General features: G+C 47.0%; 1 protein-coding gene across 4 annotated transcripts in view; it reads right to left on the bottom strand.

Moving 5' to 3' along the window:
* The window catches only part of SLC4A5 (solute carrier family 4 member 5), a 184,851-nt gene that overhangs the window by 117,694 nt on the left and 42,960 nt on the right, over window positions 1–24,197 (bottom strand). The window contains exon 1 of one of the 4 annotated variants that reach the window (XM_068274894.1): window positions 7,452–7,524. The exons of the other annotated variants lie outside the window; for them this stretch is intronic. Within the exon in view, the coding sequence (XP_068130995.1) occupies window positions 7,452–7,473 (22 nt within the window). The 5' untranslated portion in view covers window positions 7,474–7,524. Of the gene's footprint in view, window positions 1–7,451; window positions 7,525–24,197 lie in introns of those variants that run through there. 4 annotated transcript variants of the gene reach the window in all.

Raw genomic sequence — 24,197 nt, forward strand, 5'->3', positions numbered from 1 at the left:
GGTGTGTGTCCTTCTTGCCGAGAAGCGACATCCCTTGTCCAAAATTTTCTTTAGTTTCGAATCAGAATGCAACACCGACAGATATATTTTTTTTACAATACTAGTAATTTTGTTAAATTCCAGGCTGTGTTCAGTGACATAAGTTACTCTGTCCCCTCCACCCATATCTCGACTCCTAGCTTTTAGAAGCTCAGTACGTGGTCTCCTAGTACCCCTGATGCATCCCAAAGAAAGCTGTTTGTTGGTATACCCTCTCTGCCTCAATCTATCTTTAACCAGATTGCACTCCTGTGCAAGTTCATCTGGATTAGAACAATTGTGATCTGCTCTAGTAAATTCTCCTGTGGGAATTGCATAAATAGTATGCTTTGGATAGCAAGAGTTAGTAAGCAAGATGGACTTGCCTACAGTGGGCTTGCAAAAACTTTGCATTGAGACCTGGTGAAATATAGGGTCACCAGTCAAAGTCCAGATAGTTGATATGCACAGGATCATGAGTCATAGTGCATCTCAGATTAAGGTCATTATAATGGACATATTGCAAAAAGCCCGTAAGAAGGCCAGGAGGACCCGCCCACACCAAAAGCAAATCATCTATAAACCTGCCATACCAGATGATATAGGAGGCATAGGGGTTATCATCCCCAAAGATGTGGAGCTCCTCCCACCAGCCCATATAAAGATTTGCAAGGGAGGGGGAAAACTTTGCTCCCATACAAATAGGAAAAAGAGGCTACAATTTGCATGAGCTCACCAAAATTGGACAGATGAAGACTGGAAAAATGTTGCCTGGTCTGATGAGTCTCGATAGAGTCAGAATTTGGCATAAACAGAATGAGAACATGGATCCATCATGCCTTGTTACCACTGTCCAGGATGGTGGTAGTGGTGTAATGGTGTGGAGGATGTTTTCTTGGCACACTTTAGGCCCCTTAGTGCCAATCGGGCATCGTTTAAATGCCACAGGCTTCCTGAGCATTGTTTATGACCATGTCTATCCCTTCATGACCACCATGTCTGATGGCCACTTCCAGCAGGATAATGCACCATGTCACAAAGCTTGAATAATTTCAAATTGGTTTCTTGAACATGACAATGAGTTCACTGAACTAAAATGGCCCCCACAGTCACCAGATCTCAACCCAATAGTGCACTTTTGGGATGTGATGGAATGGGAGCTTCGTGCCCTGGATGTGCATCCCACAAATCTCCATCAACTACAAGTTGCTATCCTATCAATATGGGCCAACATTTTTAGAGAATGCTTTCAGCACTTTGTTGTATCAATGCCATGTAGAATTAACCTCCTTGGCGGTATGGACGAGCTCAGCTTGTCCATGACCGCTGGAGGGCGCTGCTCAGGCCCCGCTGGGCCGATTTTCACAATTAAAAAAAAAACGCGCAGCAAGGACTTTGCTTGCTGCGTGTTGGTCCCGATCGCCGCCGATGCGCCGCGTAACCGCCGCCCCCCCCCCCACTGAGACCCCTGCGCAGCCTGGCCAATCAGCGCCAGGCAGCGTTGAGGGGTGGATCGGGACTCCGTCTGACGTCACAACGTCGACGACGTCGATGACGTCATCGCGATCGTCGTCATGGCAATGGGGGAAGCCCTTAAGGAAATCCCGTTCAGAACCTTTAGGTGAGTGTATATGCCAAATAGTGGCAATCTGCAGTGCAAACAGAGTATTTGTAAGAAACCGCACTGTTATCTGTTCCCTATGTGGCGATCATGCTGGCTGACAATTTATAAATATGGACATTGCTTCTATGGTGCTGAGAAATAATGGGAAAATAGCAGAAACTATGCTAGTGGCAATTGCACTGAAAAGTGTTGATTTTCCAGCTGACCTATGAGCTGAGGCCCCTTTCATACATAGGGATTGATTCACTAAACCGAGATGACTCAAGTATCACACCTTATCAAAGATATCACATGTTATCAAAGTTAACACGCCTAATCAGAATAGCATAGCGAGCGCTAGGAACTTAAGCCTGCTAATTGGCAATGGCACTCGTTCTGCCCTTTGCCCCTGCGGGTTTGTAGCGCTAGCTTTGCTGCTCTGATAAGGTGTGTTAACTTTGATAACGTGTGATATCTTTGATAAGGTGTGATATTTGAGTTATCACGGTTTAGTGAATCAAGCCCATAGTGTGTAGTTTTGCGTTGCGGTACGTTTCGCGTTGAGGTAGTTTTGTCTCTATGAGAATGGTCACACTACCCACAGTGTGATGGGAAGCAGTGGAAGGGATTCCCGCAATGCAGGGGTGACGCAGACTCTGCAGTGTATTGCTAGGCAGTACAAGTGGCACCATGCAGCAGGCATTTACATTGGAGTAGCACTACAACAATCTATTTAGACTGTTGCGGTGGGGCACGCATGTGCCAATTGGGTAAAAACCAGTGACATACTTCCTGTTCAGCAGGGAGCACGTCACTGTTCATGGGGCGGAGCTATGCATATTACTCTGCCGCAGGGTAATGTTCCAGTGGAAATGGTGCGGTGTGTTTATCCTGCCCCGGCGCACAATCGCACCTCACCACAGCCCATATGCAATTAACTTTTTCTCCTGAGTTTCTCCTAGGAGATCATTTTCATATTCTCTTTAAAATAACTTTTATGCATTTTACAATTGAAAAAGTATCTAAAAAGTTGTGAAAAAGTACTATCAAAAAGTATTTACAGTATTTTATTGCTTGCTGGTGTTTTTTTTTAAAGTCATTTTATTATAAGAGCCCATATGCAATGAACTTTTTCAGCTGAGTTATCTCCTAGGAGTTAACTTTCATCTTCTCTTTAAACTAACTTTTCAGCATTATGCAATTGAAAAAGTACCCAAATGTAGGTCAAAAAGTACTATCAAATTTATTTCGAGTGTTTGCTTGCTTGTTGGTGGCTTAAAAGGCATTTTTGACAAGTTGCAAAACAAAAAATTTCATGTAGGAGAAAACTCAGGAAAAAAAGTGAATTGCATGAGTAAAAGTAGCCTAATAGTGATAAAGAACCAAAAAAATGCCATTGTGTCTGGGGAAATGTGTTAATCTTGCAAATAATCTGTTTGCTTCTTTACAAAGGAAAACCCCCTAATCCACAATCCTCACTGTATTCTGATATGACCAAGGAAAGGGATGCAGAGTTTTGACATCTAATTGAGACACTTATGAAAATCCCATCCATCTCGTTTGTGTCTCTTCCGTTCCCCAGTGTTCACTGGCCTTAGTAAATCCTCCCCTATTGTGCAGTATATAGGAGTATTTTTATATTGAAAGATAGCGCTACACCGTTGTGAGTAAACTCCATTTAAAGCAAAAAAAAACAAAAAACTGAGAATTTTAATCTTTATAATTTGTAAGCGCACAACTGTTTTACACAGTAGTTAATACAATCTATACAGTTTTACACTATCTGGTTATACTGTATGTTATGAAGAGGATGTCACAGTAGAAGACTATTGACACCAGTTGGGCCAGTGAGGTGGGGGACAGCCTAGTGTCCCAAGGCGTATGCGGACCTACATATAGGTTCTATGATCTAATGAGTCTGTATACATCAGATATGGTGGGGGATCATCTGTTTTCATGTGACTATATGAAGACCATCTACTGAATAATAGACTGTTTGGACTTTTTGGGAAATCATTGTTGCTTAGCACTGCCTTCTAATATATAGTGCAGTATACAGGCATATTGGGTAATATAATATTTTAGTTGCAGTTTGCACTGGCTGAACTACTTATACTTTCCTTAGCTTTAGAGAGGGCTCACACTTGTGTCTGCAGAAAACGCAGACGATTCCTTGCAAGTGTTTTCCACATAATATGTACATCTGTCTGCAACTGAACGCAGGTGTATTTCTATACAGTAGCCAGTGAATTTCAAGGAAAAATCACATGTGTTGTGCAAGTTGTATTTCCTACCAGAGGATGTGAAAATAAGTCACCGCACTCACCTCTCTTCAAAATCCTAGATAAAGCTATATGTTCATTTCTGAGCTGATAAAAAGGCTACAGAATTGAAAAGGAATGACAGCAAACCCCCCAGGATATTCAATGGTAGGATTAGAGAGTAAAAGTGTAAAATAAACATTGCAGGAGAAAAGAGAGGCAGCAGTAAGTAAAGTATAGATTCTGTGCCTGATACATGATGGACACAAGTGAAGTGTCCTAATAAACAGGTGAGATAAACAAATAAAATGTGTGGGTTTAATGTACAATTAACTGTTTACATTAAAGCTGTAATGGATGAAAATGGGTAAATAGTATTTTCCCCTTTAAAGAGATTCTGTAATGGAAAAAAGTTCCCCTGGGGGGTACTCACCTCAGTAGGGGAAAGCCTCTGGACCCTATCGAGGCTTCCCCCATCCTCCTGTGTCCCACGGCAGTCTTTCTGCAGCCCACGGAACGCACAGCCGACAATTTGTCAGACTGTGCAATATTGACCTTTTCTGGCTCCAGCGGGGGCTCTGTTGCGGGTCTTCCCTCGGAGATAGGCGAAAATAGCCGATCTCCGTCGGGTCCGCTCTACTACGCAGGTGCAGGAGACTTGCGCCTGTGCAGTAGAGCGGCCCAACAGCGATCGGCTATTTCCGCCTATCTCCGATCGGAGAGCCGACACTCTGCCTGCGCTGGAGCCGGGAAGGTAAACATTTACATCCCCGCTGTTCGGGGAGCTTTATCGCCGCCACCGTGGGACACAGGAGGACAGGGGGAAGCCTCGATAGGATCCGGAGGATTCCCCCACCCGAGGTGAGTACACCCCAGGGGAACTTTTTTTTGTTACAGATTTTCCTTAACCACTTCGCCCTATCTGGACGGATATATCCGTCCAGATGGGTACTGCTGCTGCAGCCGTGTGGTGCGCGCGATCGGGCGCGCGCCCGCGCGCGCTCCCGCTTCCTCCCGCTGCCCCCCCGATCAGTGAATGGGAATATAATTCCCATTCACCGATCTAAGTCTCCGGCAGAAATGCCGACGCTTTCTCATCAGAGAGCGCGGTATTTCTGCCCCCAGGAAACATCACCTTCTTCTTATAGTTCCTAGATGCGAGATCGTTCGCATCTAGGAATTTTTTAAATGTGGCCATCTTGTGGCCAAATAGTAAACTGCACCCTCATACCTAAATTAAATAAAAAAAATACATTATATTACATCTAAAATTAGCTATTTACCTCCCAAACTAAAATTACCCAAATACATTTTTGTATTTAAAAAAAAAATAAAAAAAATTACAATTAAAAAAAAAAAAAAACTACATAAATAGTTACCTAAGGGTCTGAACTTTTTAAATATACATGTCAAGAGAGTATTTTATTAATTTTTTTTAAAATTATAAGCTTATAAATAGTGATGGACGCAAATTGAAAAAATGCACCTTTATTTCTAAATAAAATATCGGCGCCATAAATTGTGATAGGGACGTAATGTAAACTGTGTAATAAGCGGGACAAATGGGCACATAAAATGCATGGGTTTTAATTACTGTAGCATGTATTAATTTTAAACCATAATGGCCAAAAACTGAGGAATAATTATTTTTTTCCATTTCTATCTTAATCTTCCTGTTAAAATGCATTTACAGTAAAGTGGCTCTTAGCAAAATGTACTACCTAAAGAAAGCCTAATTAGTGGCGGAAAAAACAAGCTATAGATCAATTAATTGTGATAAGTAACGATAAAGTTATTGGCGAATGAATGGGAGGTGAACATTGCTCGGATGCTTAAGATTTTCGACGCTGTAGGCTGAAGTGGTTAAAATGTATAGAAAATAGGGTAAATAATAAAAAAAAAAAAAAATCACCGCAAAAAAGCCTAATTTGTCCTGGAAAAAAAGAATATATTTTGATGTGATAGGCAGCGATAAATGTATTGCCAAATTAATCAGAGTTGTGCTGAACTGTGAAAACAAAGGCTTCCTGAAAATGTAGCAGCCCCATAGGAAAGCATTACAGGCGTTTTGGCATATGATTTTGCATTGCACCAAAACGCCTGCGATTTCAGCAATTATAACAGCTGCCTTACTGAACCTCTAATTCCAGTATGCATAACGTATTGTCTAAGCTGCCTAAATCTTAATGTATTCTGGGTGGATTTCTGGGGTCTACTACTGTACACAGGACCTCTTCTAGTTCATATAATAACCTGTCCGGGGTCCAGTGACAACATGTGTGGTAATGTGATGATTAGTGCAGCTCTGTGCAGATAAAGTGTAACAAGAACTGCCTTTTGGTCTTCTCTAATACCATTTTGAAGTTAAAGTGGACCCGAACTCTTGCACAGGATGCGAGGAAAACGTAACAGAAATGCACCGTGTATGTGTATAAAGAGTTTAGCCTGTGTAATTTCCCCTCATTTGTGTCTAATCGCTAGTTGCCGTTTGATCCCTCCCCTGTGTCACACGACCGCCTATGGCAGATAAGCAGATGAGCCCGTTTGAAAGCACAGGCTGTAAACAATAGGTCTGCTTCCATGAATTAGGAAGTAGAAACTGTGCAGATTTAGATTTTTTATGAATTGTCTCAGCTGTAACAAGGAAATGTTTTTTGTTGTTCTGTTTGTTTGTTTGTTTAAAGGTCATTATGCTGTTGTGTATCTTTTAGAGCAGAGAGGAGCTCTGAGTTCAGGTCCATAAATGTAAGACTACTACTACTTATTAGTGTGAGCACAAGACACTATATGAAATGCTCTGCAGAGGTACCATTAGATGCAATAAATATTAGCACTGATAATGCATTTCTAAGAGGAAGCCAGCACTTTACATACACTTCATTTGCATTCAGCCACTTTAAAGTCATATTTTTCTTTTTATCTCACTGCACTAATTAAGGATTTCCTAGATTTTGTATGTAGAACGTTCACCAGCTCCTGCATATAAGCAAGTGATTCCTGTGACTGTTTCTAGCCTCTGCAATATCATTTTATAAGTAACTATTAATTATAACAGACCTGCATGATTTTCTATAGCACTGCATTACAAGTAAGAGGAGCAATGCACTAGCAAATCTCTGGCTTGCCATTTACATTTAATATCGCCATAATAAGATGTTGCTTCTAAGTTAGTCATTAAAATATACTGAAATATACCAACTCTATCCATTCACCTCATAAAAAGGCTCAGTTTACTTTACTTATACTTTTGCATGGCACTGGGCTCTCTCATCCCTTCAGTGACTGCAGAATCACAGGTCCCATCATGCCTTGCACAGGAACTGCAGAGCAAGCTGGGGTTTGTAGTTCCAGGTAGTGCTATCCATAGGGATAACACAGCATAGATATTCGTTTTCCGGAGTATTGCATGTGCTGTCTATAAAGGTTAATACGAGAGTGGATAATGCATTATAACAGTTTAGTATAAAATACAATAGCAATTCCTATATAAATGGTTTACATCTATGTAGGTAAGCGATAAAAGCATTAGTAAATCTGAGGTGAGTGAAATGTAAGCCCTGATATCCTACCTGGAGGCGCTGGTGACTGCATGTCTTGCTGCACCCCTGTCCTCTTCCAAGCTGACTGAAGTCTCTCAACTCCAGCTACACAGCTTAATGAACAGATTACAGAATTTCAAGTGCTTTACAAAGGACAGGGGCTTTCAGTGTATGAGGTCACAGCGTGCTCTACATAGCAGGGGCACTAGCCATTTCCAGTTCACCACACCTGTACTGTAATATATACACCTTACAGTCCACCTGTCAGCTTACAGTGCTCCTGTCAGCTTAACATGCACCAGTTACTTGACAGAACAGGCTTACTGAGGTGATGAGATCTAGTGTGCACTGTCCCTCTTTCCACCGCAGTTGTCCCTCTTTTAGTTTTTATATAAAGATCTGAGCAACTAAATATACTGTAACTAATAGAAAGGTGGAAATCATATCCTACATCTAGTTTATTTGCTATTTTTTTTTAAAGCTTTTGATCTGGACTGCCTGCGATTAATGCGTCTGTTGCACTAAACTTGCGGTCCATTCAGCGGTCCGTGCCAAACGGATCTGTACTAATGGATTAACGTGAACGGATCCATTTGTTAACATTGGATCCATTTGCATCCGTTAGGATCCATTCCGGTACAGTCCACTAAGCAGACCTATTTTCCTGCCAAATGTGAACCGGACCTCAGGCCTCTTGCACACTACATGCAATTCTGATTTCTTATACGATCTGATTTTTTATTCTGATTAAAAAACGTAGCAGCATAGTACTTTTTTCAATTGGAATCAAAAATCGGATCGTCTAAAAAAGTCGCATGTAGTGTGCAAGAGGCCTAAGTGCAGTTTCACGTGGAGAGCGCTGTTCAGCAATTTTCTAGTTACTAGTATTTTGAAAAGTGCTTGGTTAATGTAATCAAATCAAAGCACTTGCGATTCTGTGAAAAGTATAGAAAAAAGCAAAAGCACTGAGAAAATTGCTTGCCATGAATCATTATAAAAATAGTTATAACTGAAAAAAAAGGTGTGAAAGGCCCCAGAGGCCCACTATGAATCGTGATTTTAGGGAATGCGATTTTGAACTCTGCATTCCCCGAAAGAATTTGCTCCAAGAACGCAGCAGCCCGATTGCTCATCACAAGCACTGATCGCAAACACTAGCGATTTTGTGAGTGGAATCACTCTCAAAGGGTTCTATTGGTGTAGTGCCTTTTTAGTCGCTGACGTTTACAAAACGCTGCTGAAACGGCTCTAGTGGGCCCCAGGCCTGAGGGCCTGTTAATAAAGCTGGAGATGGAAAGCACACTTAAAAGTGCCATCACGTTTCTCAAGATTTGCAGACCGCCATATTTTTAAAGTGACAAGTGTGTGCAGAGGGGACTCCTGAGGTCATTAATAGAGCCACCACGCTGGACCTTTATGCAATGGCCAGGAATGGGTCACAGGGTACAGGAGCCTTGCCAGGGATGGAGAGAGATCACAAGAAGCAACATGCTGCCAGACAGACGAGTGCAAGCTCCACTGCCAACACTCTGCATGGCCCGGGAAAGCACATGTTAGATGGGGGAGATGTCATGCAATGTAGAGAACGATAGAAACCGGCACTTGTTGTCAGACAGACAGTGGAGGGACTATGGGTGTATAGAGCTGTGCCTCCAGAGTAAAAGACTTCAATTGTATCACAAAAGGAGGAAGATCTGGGCACCAGCTTGCAATTAGAAATGTCACCAAAAAGATAGGCAAGTAATTGCTTCTGAAGAAGCAGTGTTCTCTCCCTGTGAAACAGCTGTAAGGCCTATCTTTTTGTACTGTACGTGGGTTGGATGGAGTGACAATAAAAGGTGACATTTCTAATTGCAAGCTGGTACCCAGATCTTTCTCCCTTTTGTGATACAATTAGATGGGGGAGACCCAGGGCTGGATTTCTGGGAAGGCCACAAAGAACATGGCCTAGGGCGTTAAATCAGATAAGATAAGAAGGGCAGCATGACTTGGAGAGAGAAGAGGTCATATGTCAAAGTTAATCACCTCTTCTTGTCCCGCAGAGCAGCCGGCCAGCGCCCTGCTCTGCACTAATAGCTGAATTCCACAGTTCCCCAATCCCTGCATCTCTCTCTCACAATTCCTGGTGTGTTATGACAATCAACATCTGCTGTCACCTCCGGATAATCTTTTCCTCTGTATGATGGACATACAAGTTGATGTGCGAAATGCCAGAGATTTACATTAAAAAGCAGATAGAACTACGTTCCGCTGAGTTTTAATGCAGGCATTCACAGACATCAGTGAGCTCTGCTAGTTTCTTCACTTTCTCCTTTTCAGCTGTGACACTGACCCCAGCAGCTGTAAATTACATGTTCTTATCTCTAGTCTACCTAAATTTATGGCTTTAGGTTTTTTTTACTTCCTAGCCAGCAGTGGTCTCCATTAACTCTTTACTGACTCATTTTCTGTCCTTCAGTTCCTACCATCTATGAGAACTGCAGGAATAAAAATGCTGTTTGCTTTCCTTTCATTGCTAAGCTGTCACTGTCACCTGAGCTGTTAGCTCTATGCTATTGTGTTTGGTTTGGCATCCTTCTACTTTCCTGTAGCAGTAGAGCATTGTATCATCTTAGCCATCAGTGAAAGCAGAGAGTTTTGAATCAAGATGATACCATTTATTGGCTTAAAAGAAAAAAAGTAACCTTTCTGCGAATAAGCCTTCTTCAGACTTTGTTCCTTTATACTGTCAATATGTTCGAGCACACCACCATATGTACTTTCAACATTCAAAAGAGATACATAGATTTTTCAGCAAATTGTGAGAAAGCGCGGAAAGGCAGCCGCTTACTCTCAGAGCAGAGCGGCTGCTTCCGCGTTCGGCATGGCGGCGCAGCATGGAGAAGCCGCCGCATGCCGCTTGAACTGTGCTGAAAGCGGAGAAGCCGCCGCGTGCAGTGCGACGGCTCCCGCAGCTGGCAGGGACAGCGCTGGTGTGGCTGGGACTCATAGTCCCTCTAGGTTTAGAGTGACGCGCGCGCACTCAGGCAGGGATTTTATGACAATGAGAAGTGAGTCAGCTGACCAGGCTGGTCAGCTGACTCTGGCTCCATTCCTTATTGGTCCAGCACTTAGGGAGGTGCTGGAGAGATGTCTGGGTATATATATTGCCGGCTGTTCAGTTGCTGGTTGTCTGGCGTTGTGAACACAACGTGGGAGCACTCAGACCCTTAGTCAGATCCTTAAGTGTGCCGGGACCAGCTGGAGCTGTAATCCTACACTTAGCTAGATTTTGTTGATAGCTTAAAGTACTAGTTTGATTGTGATTTCCTGTTATGACCCTTTGCCTGCCTGACTATCCTCCTGAACTCTGATCTTGTACCTTGCCATTCTGACACTCTGTTGCCGAACCCTGGCTCGTCCTTAGACTCTGCTTCTGCATCCTGATCTTGTACCTCGATATATCTGATACCCTGTTGGCGAACTCTACCTTAGACTCCGCCTCTGCCTTCTGAATCTGTACTTTATCTGTCCGTGTGTTTACGACCTGGCTTGTCTGACCTCGAGAACCGACCTTACTATTGAAGGCGGTTCCCCGTCCTGTTAGTGACACTTCCTCCAGAGTGTCACTTTCAGACAATCCTTCCTACTCTCAGCCTGACTCCTCCCGTCTTGGAGAGTTCAGGTCTTCGGAAGGAATCCGTGCAGTACTCCTTACTGCGCTGAGGCCTAGTCCTCTAAGTGTTACTGTTGCACCTAACACTACACTCTACTCAGGTGAACAGAGGTTAGCTGGTATATCGGATTATCGGTGATACTGCAGATCACTTATAATCTGGTATATATCTGTATTCCCAGTGATACTGCAGATCACCGGTAATCAGATCCTCTCTGTGCTTCACCGATCGTTACAGAACACCAGACCAAAAGACCGATGGACGCACGCGCTGACCCTCTGGGTGTGCTTGCCACTTCGGTGGATAACATCCATCAAGCACTGGGCCATCACAAAGCTTTAATTGATGCCCTATCAGGGTCTGTACAAACCCTCCAGACGTCAGTTGATGAGGTGCGATCCCCTCTCAGTGGTGATATCCGTATGCCCGTACCTGAAAAATTTTCCGGCCACAAATCTGACTTCCGGAATTTTAAGAGTAGAGTGTTATCTTATTTCGAGTTGAGACCCCGATCCTCGGGGACTGAGACCCAACGGGTCATCTTTATTAAAACTTTTTTAACTGGTGACTCCCAGACCTGGGCGTACAATTTGCCCGCCGGTGACTTAGCCCTTACCTCGGTAGAGGAATTCTTTAAAGCCATGGCAGTAATCTACGACGACCCAGACCTTGCTGCGACCTCTGAGCGGAAGCTTAAGCTCTTACGGCAAGGCAAGGGTCCAGTCGAAGATTATGCAACCGAATTTCGTAGGTGGTCAGTTACGGCCAGATATGACACCTATGCCCTGTTGGATTATTTCCTGTCTGGGTTGTCGGATGAGGTCTCCGACCTAATGTTAAGTCAACCCGAGCCCAAAACAGTCGATGAGGCCGTCTCATCGGCCATTCGAATCGACCGAAGGCTACGCCATCAGAGACAGACTAGGGGCAGTCATCGTGTCAGGTTGACTTCTTATGCAGCACCTCCCGCTGCACCCCTAGTAACTCCATCTCCTTCTGTCTCATCCTCTCCGGTCTTGCCTCCACCTGAGCCGATGCAGATCGGTCGGTCTAAACTGACCCAAGTGGAGAGAAGACGGAGAATGTCTGAACAATTATGTTTGTACTGTGGTGATGGGGGGCATAGGGTACGAGACTGTCCTATTAAACCGAATAAGCCGGGAAACGCTACCGCCTAGGAGTTGTAAGGGGTAACACCCTAGGCGCCCAACTCATACCCCTAAAAGAAAAACGTTTGCTCCTTCCTTGTACGATTATGTGGGGGGACAAATCTGAAGCCACGGAGGCCTTTGTTGATTCAGGCTCCGCGGCTAATTTTATGTGTTCCAAGTTTGCAGAGAAGTTGGGCATTCCACTCACCCCAGTAAGACCGCCTATCCAGGTTACTGCTGTGGACGACTCCCCGCTACAAAGGGACCGTCCGCTGTCTCAGACACCAGAGGTGGAAGTCACTATTGGGGTTCTGCATAAATAATGTTTAAGTTTTTTTGTATTACACATGACTACCTCCACAATTGTTTTAGGTATGCCCTGGCTGCAGTCCATTCACCACAGATTAATTGGGCTGCAGGACAATTAACTAGTTGGTCAGACTTCTGTTCCCAGCAGTGTCTAGGGAAAGTGACATTAGGTCAGACCAAGTTTCATGTGGAGGGTGTTCCTGAGCAATACTCCGAGTTCTCGGATGTATTCTGTCCCAAGGCTGCTGACAAGTTACCTCCTCATCGCCCTTTCGATTGCCCCATCGATCTCCGTGCCGGTTGTATGCCCCCTAGGGGTCACCTGTATAATTTGTCTGGACCAGAGAAAATGGCGATGCAGGAGTATATTCGGGACAATCTAGCCAAAGGGTTCATTCGCCCCTCCCGGTCACCTGCGGGGGCCGGTTTCTTTTTTGTTAAGAAAAAAGACGGGGGGCTTCGACCTTGCATCGACTACCGTGGCCTGAATAAAATCACGGTGAAGAATCGTTATCCGTTACCATTGATAGACGATTTGTTCACGCAGGTCACAAACGCTAAGATCTTTTCAAAGTTAGATCTGAGGGGTGCATACAACCTGATCCGCATTAGAAAGGGCGATGAATGGAAGACGGCCTTCAACACACCCGACGGGCATTACGAGTACTTAGTGATGCCCTTCGGGTTGTGCAATGCGCCAGCCGTCTTCCAAGAATTAATCAACGCGGTATTCAGGGAGGTGTTGGGTAGATTTGTGCTGGTATACCTCGACGATATACTAATCTATTCCAACAACCTCTCCGAGCACAGGGTTCACGTTAAATTTGTGTTGGACAAATTGAGGCAAAATATGCTTTATGCCAAGGTGGAGAAGTGTATTTTCGAGGTGACCACTGTCACGTTTTTAGGGTATGTGATTTCCACCTCAGGCCTGTCAATGGATCCTGCCAAGGTCACAGCCGTCCTGGAATGGCCACAGCCAGTGGGGTTGAAGCCCCTGCAGAGACTTTTGGGTTTTGCGAACTACTATAGGATGTTCATAAAGGGGTACTCCACGATAATTGCCCCCCTTACCAGTCTCACAAAAAAGGGGGCAGATACCAACCACTGGTCCCCTGAGGCTGTGGCAGCCTTTTCTCACTTGAAAAAATTGTTTTGCTCAGCGCCTATTTTGAGACATGTAGACACGTCCTTTCCCTTTATTGTGGAGGTTGACGCCTCAGAGGTTGGGGTGGGGGCGGTGCTGTCTCAGCGGTCAGGGTTGCAGGGCAGATTACATCCATGCGCTTATTTTTCCCATAGGTTTTCACCGGCAGAGAAAAACTACGACATAGGCAACCGGGAACTTCTGGCCATTAAATTGGCATTTGAGGAATGGCGCCATTGGTTAGAAGGGGCAGAACATACGATCACGGTTTACACTGATCACAAGAATTTGGAATACATCGAGGGGGCTAAGAGACTGAGTCCCCGTCAGGCCCGTTGGTCTTTATTTTTTACGAGGTTCAGATTCATTATCACGTACACTCCAGGCAGCAAAAACATCAAGGCAGATGCCCTGTCCAGATGTTTCGAATTAGAGACAGCACAGCCCCCCGCTCCTGAGTCCATCATCCCGCAGAGGTTAGTGTTAGCAACCACAGAGACCTGGGAGGATTGGACAAAGGTTCTGGGTCCCTTTCAGCAGGATGTCCCTGAGGGAAAACCTGAGGGGGTTTTGTTTATCCCACTGCCTTTTCGTCTACAGGTTTTACAAATGTTTCACACCCATAAGAATGTGGGTCACCCTGGTGCTGCCAGAACGCAGGATCTGATTGCCAGGTGTGCTTGGTGGCCTTTCTTGGCCACAGACTGCAAGGAATTTGTTAGGGAATGTGCGGTATGTGCTAAAAGTAAACCCTCTCGGCTGGCACCTGTGGGAAGGTTACAGCCTTTGCCCACCCCGAGAGAGCCATGGACCCATCTGTCCATGGATTTTGTGGGGGAATTGCCCAGGTCTGAAGGCATGTCGGTCATTTGGGGGGTAGTCGACCGCTTTAGCAAAATGGCCCATTTTGTGCCCCTGAAAGGACTCCCCTTGGCTCAGGAACTGGCCGATTGTTCATCGTTCACGTCTTCCGGTTGCATGGCATTCCGGAGAACATTGTGTCAGATAGGGGAGTCCAATTTGTGTCCGGATTTTGGAAGGCATTTTGTCATCAAATGGGCATGGAGCTATCATTCTCGTCAGGCTACCACCCACAGACCAATGGGCAAACGGAGAGGGTCAATCAGGCTTTGGAACAATTTTTGAAGTGTTATGTTGCTGAGGCACAGAACGATTGGGTCAAGTTCCTGCCTTTCGCGGAGTTTGCACACAATAACTTGAAAAGTTCCTCCTCGGGGTTCTTTCCATTCCAGATAGTAAACGGGAGGTTGCCTAAATTCTCCCCATTGCCAGTGGCCTCCACTCCGTTTCCAGCACTGGAGGATTGGCAGAGGTCACTCAGGGACAATTGGGGAATGGTTAAAGAGAATTTGCAGAAAGCATTTCAAAATCAAAAGGGTCAAGCGGACAAGAAACGTTCCTTGGAATGGAAGTTTCAGCCAGGGGATTTAGTCTGGGTGTCCACACGTCACTTGACCCTGAAACAGCCATCTGCCAAACTGGGCCCCAGGTTTGTGGGTCCATTTTCTGTGACTAAAAAAGTCAACAACGTTACTTATGCCATTGATCTTCCCGCCAGCATGCGTGGGGTGAGATCATTTCACGTGTCCCTGCTCAAACCGGCAGTTCATGTGGGCCCTACTCCTCCTCCTCCTGTGATGATAGATGACCAACCAGAGTACGAGGTGGAAAAGATATTAGATTCACGCATTGTACAAAACTCAGTACAATATCTGGTGCATTGGAAAGGGTATGGCATTGAGGAGAGACAATGGGTGCCTGGGAGTCGCATGCATGCGGACAAATTAAGGAAGGAGTTTCACGCCTTACATCCCGAGAAACCTGGTAGGAGTTGTCCGGAGTCCACTCCTCAGGGGGGGGGGGGGGTACTGTGAGAAAGCGCGGAAAGGCAGCCGCTTACTCTCAGAGCAGAGCGGCTGCTTCCGTGTTCGGCATGGCGGCGCAGCATGGAGAAGCCGCCGCATGCCGCGTGAACTGTGCTGAAAGCGGAGAAGCCGCCGCGTGCAGTGCGACGGCTCCCGCAGCTGGCAGGGACAGCGCTGGTTTGGCTGGGACTCATAGTCCCTCTAGGTTTAGAGTGACGCGCGCACGCGCGCACTCAGGCAGGGATTTTATGACAATCAGAAGTGAGTCAGCTGACCAGGCTGGTCAGCTGACTCTGGCTCCATTCCTTATTGGTCCAGCACTTAGGGAGGTGCTGGAGAGATGTCTGGGTATATATACTGAAGGCTGTTCAGTTGCTGGTTGTCTGGCGTTGCGAACACAACGTGGGAGCACTCAGACCCTTAGTCAGATCCTTAAGTGTGCCGGGACCAGCTGGAGCTTTAATCCTACACTTAGCTAGATTTTGTTGATAGCTTAAAGAACTAGTTTGATTGTGATTTACTGTTACACTTGAGGGGAGAGATATGGCGCTGGACAGGCTGCCTCGGTACACAGGGCTCTGATACATTCTGTTTCTCATCTACTTTTCCCAGTGTTTTTTTTTAGTGGTTTTTGTTGTTTTTTTAGATATTAGAATTAGTTAGAATTAGTTTAAGGTTCAGGATTAACTTACAGCTCGGTGCTCCGAATCGAAGCGGAGGAAAAGTGGAAGACTTCTGTGTCGGCCACCCACGTGGAGCAACCCGCGAAGGCATATTGCCTTTTTCAAAGGATCGCATCCTCCGCAGACCTGCTCTCTCAGCTGCTAGCCTGCAACCTCCAGAACCCACGTGAGGAAGCGTCCTCCGCCGGCACCGCAGTCCTGCTCTCTCAGCTGCTAGCCTGCGACCTCCAGGACCCACGTGAGGAAGCCGGATGCCCGCACCAGCCGGCGCTCGGCATCGGAGGCCATACCCGCTCCCCTAGGACCCACGTGAGGAAGCCGGATGCCCGCACCAGCCGGCGCTCGGCATCGGAGGCCATACCCGCTCCCCTAGGACCCACGTGAGGAAGTCGGATGCCCGCACCAGCCGGCGCTCAGCATCGAGGACATACGCCCGCACACGCTCACCTCCGGTGGCCCGGCCCCCACTAGCAGGGCCCTGCTCCTGGATCAGGACCACGGCTGCCTCTGCCAGATCCTAGCGCGGAGCACAGTCCCCGCTGCCAGGCTGCCTCCCAACCTGCATGGGCAGCATGCCAGAAGCTCCTCCACAGCCGACTTCACCCCTCCAACCTCGGGCCCCCTGCCTCCTGGACTTCCCACAGCAATTGCTTGGAGCATCTCAGGGGGATACCTCACAGCGGGTCCAGTTTTGCACCGCACCAGGACTCCAGTCCCACCCTCCATCCACCAGCAGGTGAGACCTCCTTGTTCTGGGCCCTTGCCATAGGGTCTAAACCCCTGCCAGTATTGCCACTGCTGATATTGTATACCTATCGCTGCCTGTTCCTGCAAAAGAGGTATGTACTACCTGGGGCTTTTGCACTGCTATTAGCATCTGCGGTGCACTGCTGATGATGGACGGTCTGCGCATCAAGCGCTTTTTTTCGCTGCCAGTTTTTATGGACCACATTGCACTGCTGATGGACTGTTATACTGTTATTTTGCACATGCGTGTGACGGCGACACACTACTGAGGGACTGTTATTGCACATGTTTTCTTTTGCATATGGGTCACACTGCTGATTGACTGGTATTACGCATGTCTTTTACATTCGTGTGAACACTGCTGATGGGATGTCTAGTGCACACTGCTGATGGACTGTTATTGCACATGCCTTTTACATTTTGTGTCACACTGCTGATGGACTGTATTGCACATGCCTTTTACATTCGTGTCAATTGGCTAATGGACTCTGTTTATTGCACTCAGTTGATGGACTGTTATTGCACATGCCTCTTACATTTTGGGTTACACTGCTGATGAACTGTTACTACACATGCCCTTTACATTCATGTCACACTGCTGATGGGACTGTTTATTGCACATGCCTCTTACATTGTGTGTCACACTGCTGACGGATTGTCACTGCACGTGCTTCTTACATCTGGGTCACACGGCTGATGGACTTGTTATTGCATACGCCTCTTACATCTGTGTCACACTGCGGATGGACTGTTATCGCACAGTCCACACGTCCCACACGGCCGATGGTCTGTTAGCGCACAGCTGTGCGCACCACTACTAGTACTGTCGTACATTCCAGGTCGTACTGTGCTGGCTTACCATCAATGCCTCTCCACCCCCCTCGTACCACCTACTCCAGAGCACAGCTCCTCAAATGGGAACGTATCACAGCCCTACACCCGGAGGACAGGCTCCTGTACAACTCTGTTGGGAGACACATCCAAGAAATCACTGTTTCTGCGCCCTGGCCTCCCTCTAGCCAGCGCCGCAGGGGCTGTCGGTCAGGCGTCCGGGCGAGGCTGAAGAGGAGAGGCCTGAGGTCAGCCATCCCTGCGGTCCTCCTAGCGAATGTCCGCTCCCTCCCCAACAAGCTTGATGAACTGAGACTTCTCAGCGACAAGAGGGAACTTGGTAACAACACCCCAGTCTTCTGCTTTACCGAAACGTGGCTTCACGACGACATCCCGGAGAGTGCCCTCCAGCTCCCAGGGTTCAGCCTCATCCGAGCAGACCGTGACAGTACCCTTTCTGGGAAAAAGAGAGGGGGCGGCATCTGCTTCTACATCAGCTCCGCCTGGTGCTCAAACACCTCTGTACTGGCCAAGAAATGCACCCCAGAACTTGAACTTCTCCTCATTGATTGCAGACCAACCTACTCGCCCAGGGAGTTCTCCTCCTACGTCCTTGTGGGTGTGTATATCCCTCCTGATGCAGAGGTAAATGCTGCTCTGCGCGACCTCAGTGATACCATCATGCAGTGGGAGACGGCCCTCCCGGACTCGCTGTTCATTATCTTGGGGGATTTCAACAAGGCAAACCTCCGCAAGGAGTTGCCTCGTTACCATCAACACATCTCCTGCCCCACCAGGAGTGCCAACACCCTCGACCACTGCTACACGGCCCTGAAGGACGCATACAAAGCGACATCATGGGCAGCACTAGGATCATCTGACCACAGCATCATCCACCTGATACCTACTTATAAAAGGCGCCTGGAAACTTCAAAACCAGTCACCAAGTCCTCCAAAGTGTGGTCAAGTGAGGCTAAACTACAACTTCAGGCCTGCTTTGACTGCACAGACTGGAAGGCTCTGGAATCACCTAACCTGGATGAGTGGGCAGACAACGTATCCTCATATATTAGCTTCTGCGAGGACTCCTGTATTCCAACAAAAACCTTCAAACTGTATCCAAACGATAAACCGTGGTTCTCAAAAAGACTACGACAACTACGACGCAGCAAAGAAGCCGCACACAAGTCCGGTAACCAGGATGAATACAGGAAGGCAAGGAACAACCTAAACAGGGAGCTGAGATCTGCAAAGAAGGGCTACGCGGTAAAGCTGCAAGAGAACCTCTCCTCAAACGACTCACGTGCTGTGTGGAAAGGGATGAAGGCTGCCACCAACTACAAGCCCCCCCCTCAGCATGCCACACCCAGCACTGAGCTGGCTGAGAGTCTCAGTGACTTCTATTGCAGATTCGAGAACCAGCCAGCACCTGCAAGACTCCCACAGCCACCTGCACAATCTGCCATTGAAGCCCCGGGCCCTAACCCTAACTCACACCCTCCGTCAGTGAAGGAGACTGACGTGCTGAAACACTTGCTAAGGCTAAATGCTAGGAAAGCCCCGGGTCCAGACGGAGTGTCACCAGCCTGCCTAAAAACCTGCGCCCGTCAGCTCGCGCCTACTTTCTCTTCCATCTTCACGAGGTCCCTCCAGGAAGGAAAAGTACCCTTGTGCTTCAAGAGGTCCGCCATTATCCCCGTCCCCAAAAAGCAGGGGATCCGCGACCTCAACAACTTCAGGCCCGTGGCACTTACATCCGTGATCATGAAAGCTCTTGAAAGCATGGTGCTTCCCCTCCTTAAGCACTCTACTGAGGAACTGCTGGACTCGCACCAGTTCGCGTACAGAGCAAACAGGTCCACCGATGATGCCATAAACATCTGCTTGGAGCTCATCTATGAACACTTGGATAGACCAGACTCCTACGCCAGGATCCTCCTACTGGACTTCAGCTCGGCATTCAATACCATCAGCCCTGAAATACTCCAAGACAATCTCTCTGCGCTAGGAGTTCACCCCACCCTATGCCTGTGGATCATGGACTTCCTCACCAACAGGTCCCAGGTCGTCAGGTTAGGCACTATCTCCTCACAACCTAGGATCACCAACACAGGTGCCCCGCAAGGCTGCGTCCTGTCGCCGTTTCTATTCTCGCTGTATACGAACAACTGCAAATCCACGTCAGACTCGGTAAAAGTAATCAAATTTTCCGACGACACGACCATTGTCGGTCTTATCACCAAAGACGATGAGAAGGAGTACCGTCACCAGGTCGATAGCATCTGCCACTGGTGTAGAGAGAACGGTTTGGTCCTGAACACAGCGAAAACTGTAGAGATGATCGTTGATTTCAGGAGGCGTGCCTCCACCCCGCCTCCAATCTGCATTGATGGCAAGGAAGTAGAAAGAGTCCCCAGTGTCCGCCTTCTGGGCACAATTATCTCCAATGACCTGAGGTGGAAAGCCAACACTGCCTCAACACAGAGGAAAGCCCAACAGAGGCTTTTCTTTCTCCGCCAACTAAAAAAGTTCGGTATGGCCCAAAAGCTTCTGACAAACTTTTACTCCGCCACAATTGAATCTGTCCTATGCTCGTCCATCCTGGTGTGGTACGCCGGCTCCTCCGCCAGCGACAGGCTCAAACTGCAGAGGGTCATTAGATCAGCGGAGAAGATAATCGGGAGACCTCTTCCCACTCTAGACCTCCTCTACCACTCTAGGCTGAACTCCAGAGCTTTAAAGATCACCAACGACCCCTCACACCCGGGCTACCGCTTCTTTAGTCAGCTCCCCTCAAGACGAAGGCCCCGGTTCCGCTCCATCTTCACCAGGACCTCAAGACATAAGAACAGTTTCTTTCCCTCGGCTGTCAACGTTCTGAACTCTCTCCATGGAAACGCCCATCCCCACCCCAAATACCATGCCCGCGCTGAGGCACTCTGCATATAGACGATGCTCCAGCTTAAGTGTATTTTTTTTTTGTTATTTTGCTTTGTTTTTGGTGTGGTTACTTATGCCACATTGTCTCCCTCTGTATTAATGCTATATAATGTTCTGTTCCTACTGCATGTCCTGTCCTGTAACTGTAACTATTTCATGTATCAGCACCCCTGTAATGTGCCAAACCCAATTCCGGGCACGTCCCAGTCGTGCTTGGCGAAAATAAAGATTCTGATTCTGTTATGACCCTTTGCCTGCCTGACTATCCTCCTGAACTCTGATCTTGTACCTTGCCATTCTGACACTCTGTTGCCGAACCCTGGCTCGTCCTTAGACTCTGCTTCTGCCTCCTGATCTTGTACCTCGATATATCTGATACCCTGTTGTCGAACTCTGCCTGTACCTTAGACTCCGCCTCTGCCTTCTGAATCTGTACTTTATCTGTCCGTGTGTTTACGACCTGGCTTGTCCGACCTCGAGAACCGACCTTACTATTGAAGGCGGTTCCCCGTCCTGTTAGTGACACTTCCTCCAGAGTGTCACTTTCAGACAATCCTTCCTACTCTCAGCCTGACTCCTCCCGTCTTGGAGAGTTCAGGTCTTCGGAAGGAATCCGTGCAGTACTCCTTACTGCGCTGAGGCCTAGTCCTCTAAGTGTTACTGTTGCACCTAACACCACACTCTACTCAGGTGAACAGAGGTTAGCTTGTATATCGGATTATCGGTGATACTGCAGATCACTTATAATCTGGTATATATCTGTATTCCCAGTGATACTGCAGATCACCGGTAATCAGATCCTCTCTGTGCTTCACCGATCGTTACACAAATATAAATAAATATCATTCAGATGCTTTAAAGTGGAGCTGAACTCTTGCACAGGACAGAAAGAAAACATAGAAAAATCCAACTTGTATGTTTTTAGAGAGCCTGTGTAATTCCCCCTCATCTGTGTCTAATCTGAAGTTGTAATTTGATCTCTACACTGTGTCCCCTGACTGCCACAACATCTAAGCTCATTTGTAAGAACAGGATGTTAACAATATGTCTGCTTCCATGAAAGCAGGAAGTAGACACTGCAGATTTATTGCAGGATTTGTATCAGCTGTAACAAAGAAATGTTTTTTTTTAAAGGTTATTATGTTGTTGTGTATCTTTTGAAGCAGAGAGGAAGTTCTGAGTTCAGGTCCGCTCTAATTACAACCAAACATCCAAAGTGGGTATTGAGAGGATGTTTGCTACATACCTGTTCTATGTTTTGGATGGGCTTCTCTCTATTGAGCTGCCCTGTCACCTGTTTGTGGCTCCGACTGCAGCGAGTCGCACAGAGGACAAAGAAGCAGCGCATGCTCTGGCCACTCGCCCTGCCCTGCCACCTGTTTGTGGTTCCGACTGCAGCTAGTCGCACAGAGGACAAAGAAGCAGCGCATGCTCTGGCCACTCACACTCCCTGTCACCTGTCTGTGGCTCTGACTGCAGCGAGTCGCACAGAGGACAAAGAAGCAGCGCATGCTCTGGCCACTTGCGCACATTTTCTGCTCCTGCCCAGATGTGCACAGCAACCAACGCCAGTATAGTGTTATGCATTTTTGACAAGTAACAATAACAATAATATTTTTATAGCGTTTTTCTCCCTGGGAACTAAAAGCGCTGTGACCCTGCATTATGCAGTCTCAAAGGCTCTGGAAAAGAGGTGAGTTTTTAGCCTTTTTTTAAAGCTGTCCAGAGAAGGAGCCTCTCGTACTGATTGTGGAAGTGAGTTCCATAGAGTAGGGGCTGCATAGGAAAAGGCCCCAGTACCAAATGTTAAGTGTATCCTGGGAATAATCAGCTTCATCTTGTTGGCAGAGCGGAGGGCGCATGGAGGGGCATAAAGTTCCAATAGATCCGCTATGTATTTGGGGGTATACATCAGCGTCATTTCTCAAGTATGCATGCCCAGAACACTATTGGCTGCTGTGCACATTCGGGCAGGAGCGCAAATTGCAGGAATTATGGAGCAGACAGAGCATCCTCTGATTCTTGGCTGAATGGGGGGCAGAGCATCACAACTGAAATAAGCCCATTCAAACCAATGATCGCTAGTCAGAGTGTTGTACAGAATGTTTTTTGGTGATGGCGGTGTGTGGGGGGGGGGGGGAGGGGGGGGGTAGGTGACAGCAGGCCTAGGGCACTGGAAAGTACAAATCCGGCCCTGGGGAGACCTGGCAAGGTCTGTTGATAATACGTATATTTAACACCATTATCCCCACTGTCCTCTTTCCAGAAAGATCTTTCTGTCTGGAGAAATCAATAGTTTCCGGGGAAAATCAACAAGTTATATGAGTGACCTGCCTTCTATCTGACCCATATTGCTGCTTGCATAGTTCTGAAATAAATGTTCTGTAAGGGCTCCTTTCACACTGTGGGCTCCATTCACTAAAGTGTGATAACTGCTATCACAGCAGTTATCACGCTAGCTGCCACGCGCAAAGGTTTGCGTGCGAACAGTGTTATTTTGCGTGATAATCGAAGGTTTGCCCGTGATCACTTGCACATTTCACTTGAAAAGTGCATGAGACATCGCGCATACCTTTGCTTATCAAGCGAAGTAACGCTGTTGCACGTGGCAGCTCGTGTGATAACTAGTGTTGGGCGAACATCTAGATGTTCGGGTTCGGGCCGAACAGGCCGAACATGGCCGCGATGTTCGGGTGTTCGACCCGAACTCCGAACATAATGGAAGTCAATGGGGACCCGAACTTTTGTGGTTTGTAAAGCCTCCTTACATGCTACATACCCCACATTTACAGGGTATGTGCACCTTGGGAGTGGGTACAAGAGGAAAAAAAAATTTAGCAAAAAGAGCTTATAGTTTTTGAGAAAATCGATTTTAAAGTTTCAAAGGGAAAACTGTCTTTTAAATGCGGGAAATGTCTGTTTTCTTTGCACAGGTAACATGCTTTTTGTCGGCATGCAGTCATAAATGTAATACATATAAGAGGTTCCAGGAAAAGGGACCAGTAATGCTAACCCAGCAGCAGCACACGTGATGGAACAGGAGGAGGGTGGCGCAGGAGGAGAAGGCCACGCTTTGAGACACAACAACCCAGGCCTTGCATGAGGACAAGAAGCGTGCGGATAGCATGCTTTGTACCACCATGCAGTCATAAATGTAATAAAGATAAGTGGTTCAATAAACAGGGACCACGCGGCAACGCTAACCCAGCAGCAGCACACGTGATGGAACAGGAGGAGGCGCAGGAGGAGAAGGCCACGCTTTGTGAGACACAACAACCCAGGCCTTGCATGAGGACAAAAAGCGTGCGGATAGCATGCTTTGTACCGCCATGTAGTCATAAATGTAATAAAGATAAGAGGTTCAATAAACAGGGACCACGCGGCAACGCTAACCCAGCAGCAGCAGCAGCAGCAGCACACGTGATG

Source organism: Hyperolius riggenbachi, chromosome 3 (genome assembly GCF_040937935.1).
Source record: "Hyperolius riggenbachi isolate aHypRig1 chromosome 3, aHypRig1.pri, whole genome shotgun sequence".
Taxonomy (NCBI): Eukaryota; Metazoa; Chordata; class Amphibia; order Anura; family Hyperoliidae; genus Hyperolius; species Hyperolius riggenbachi.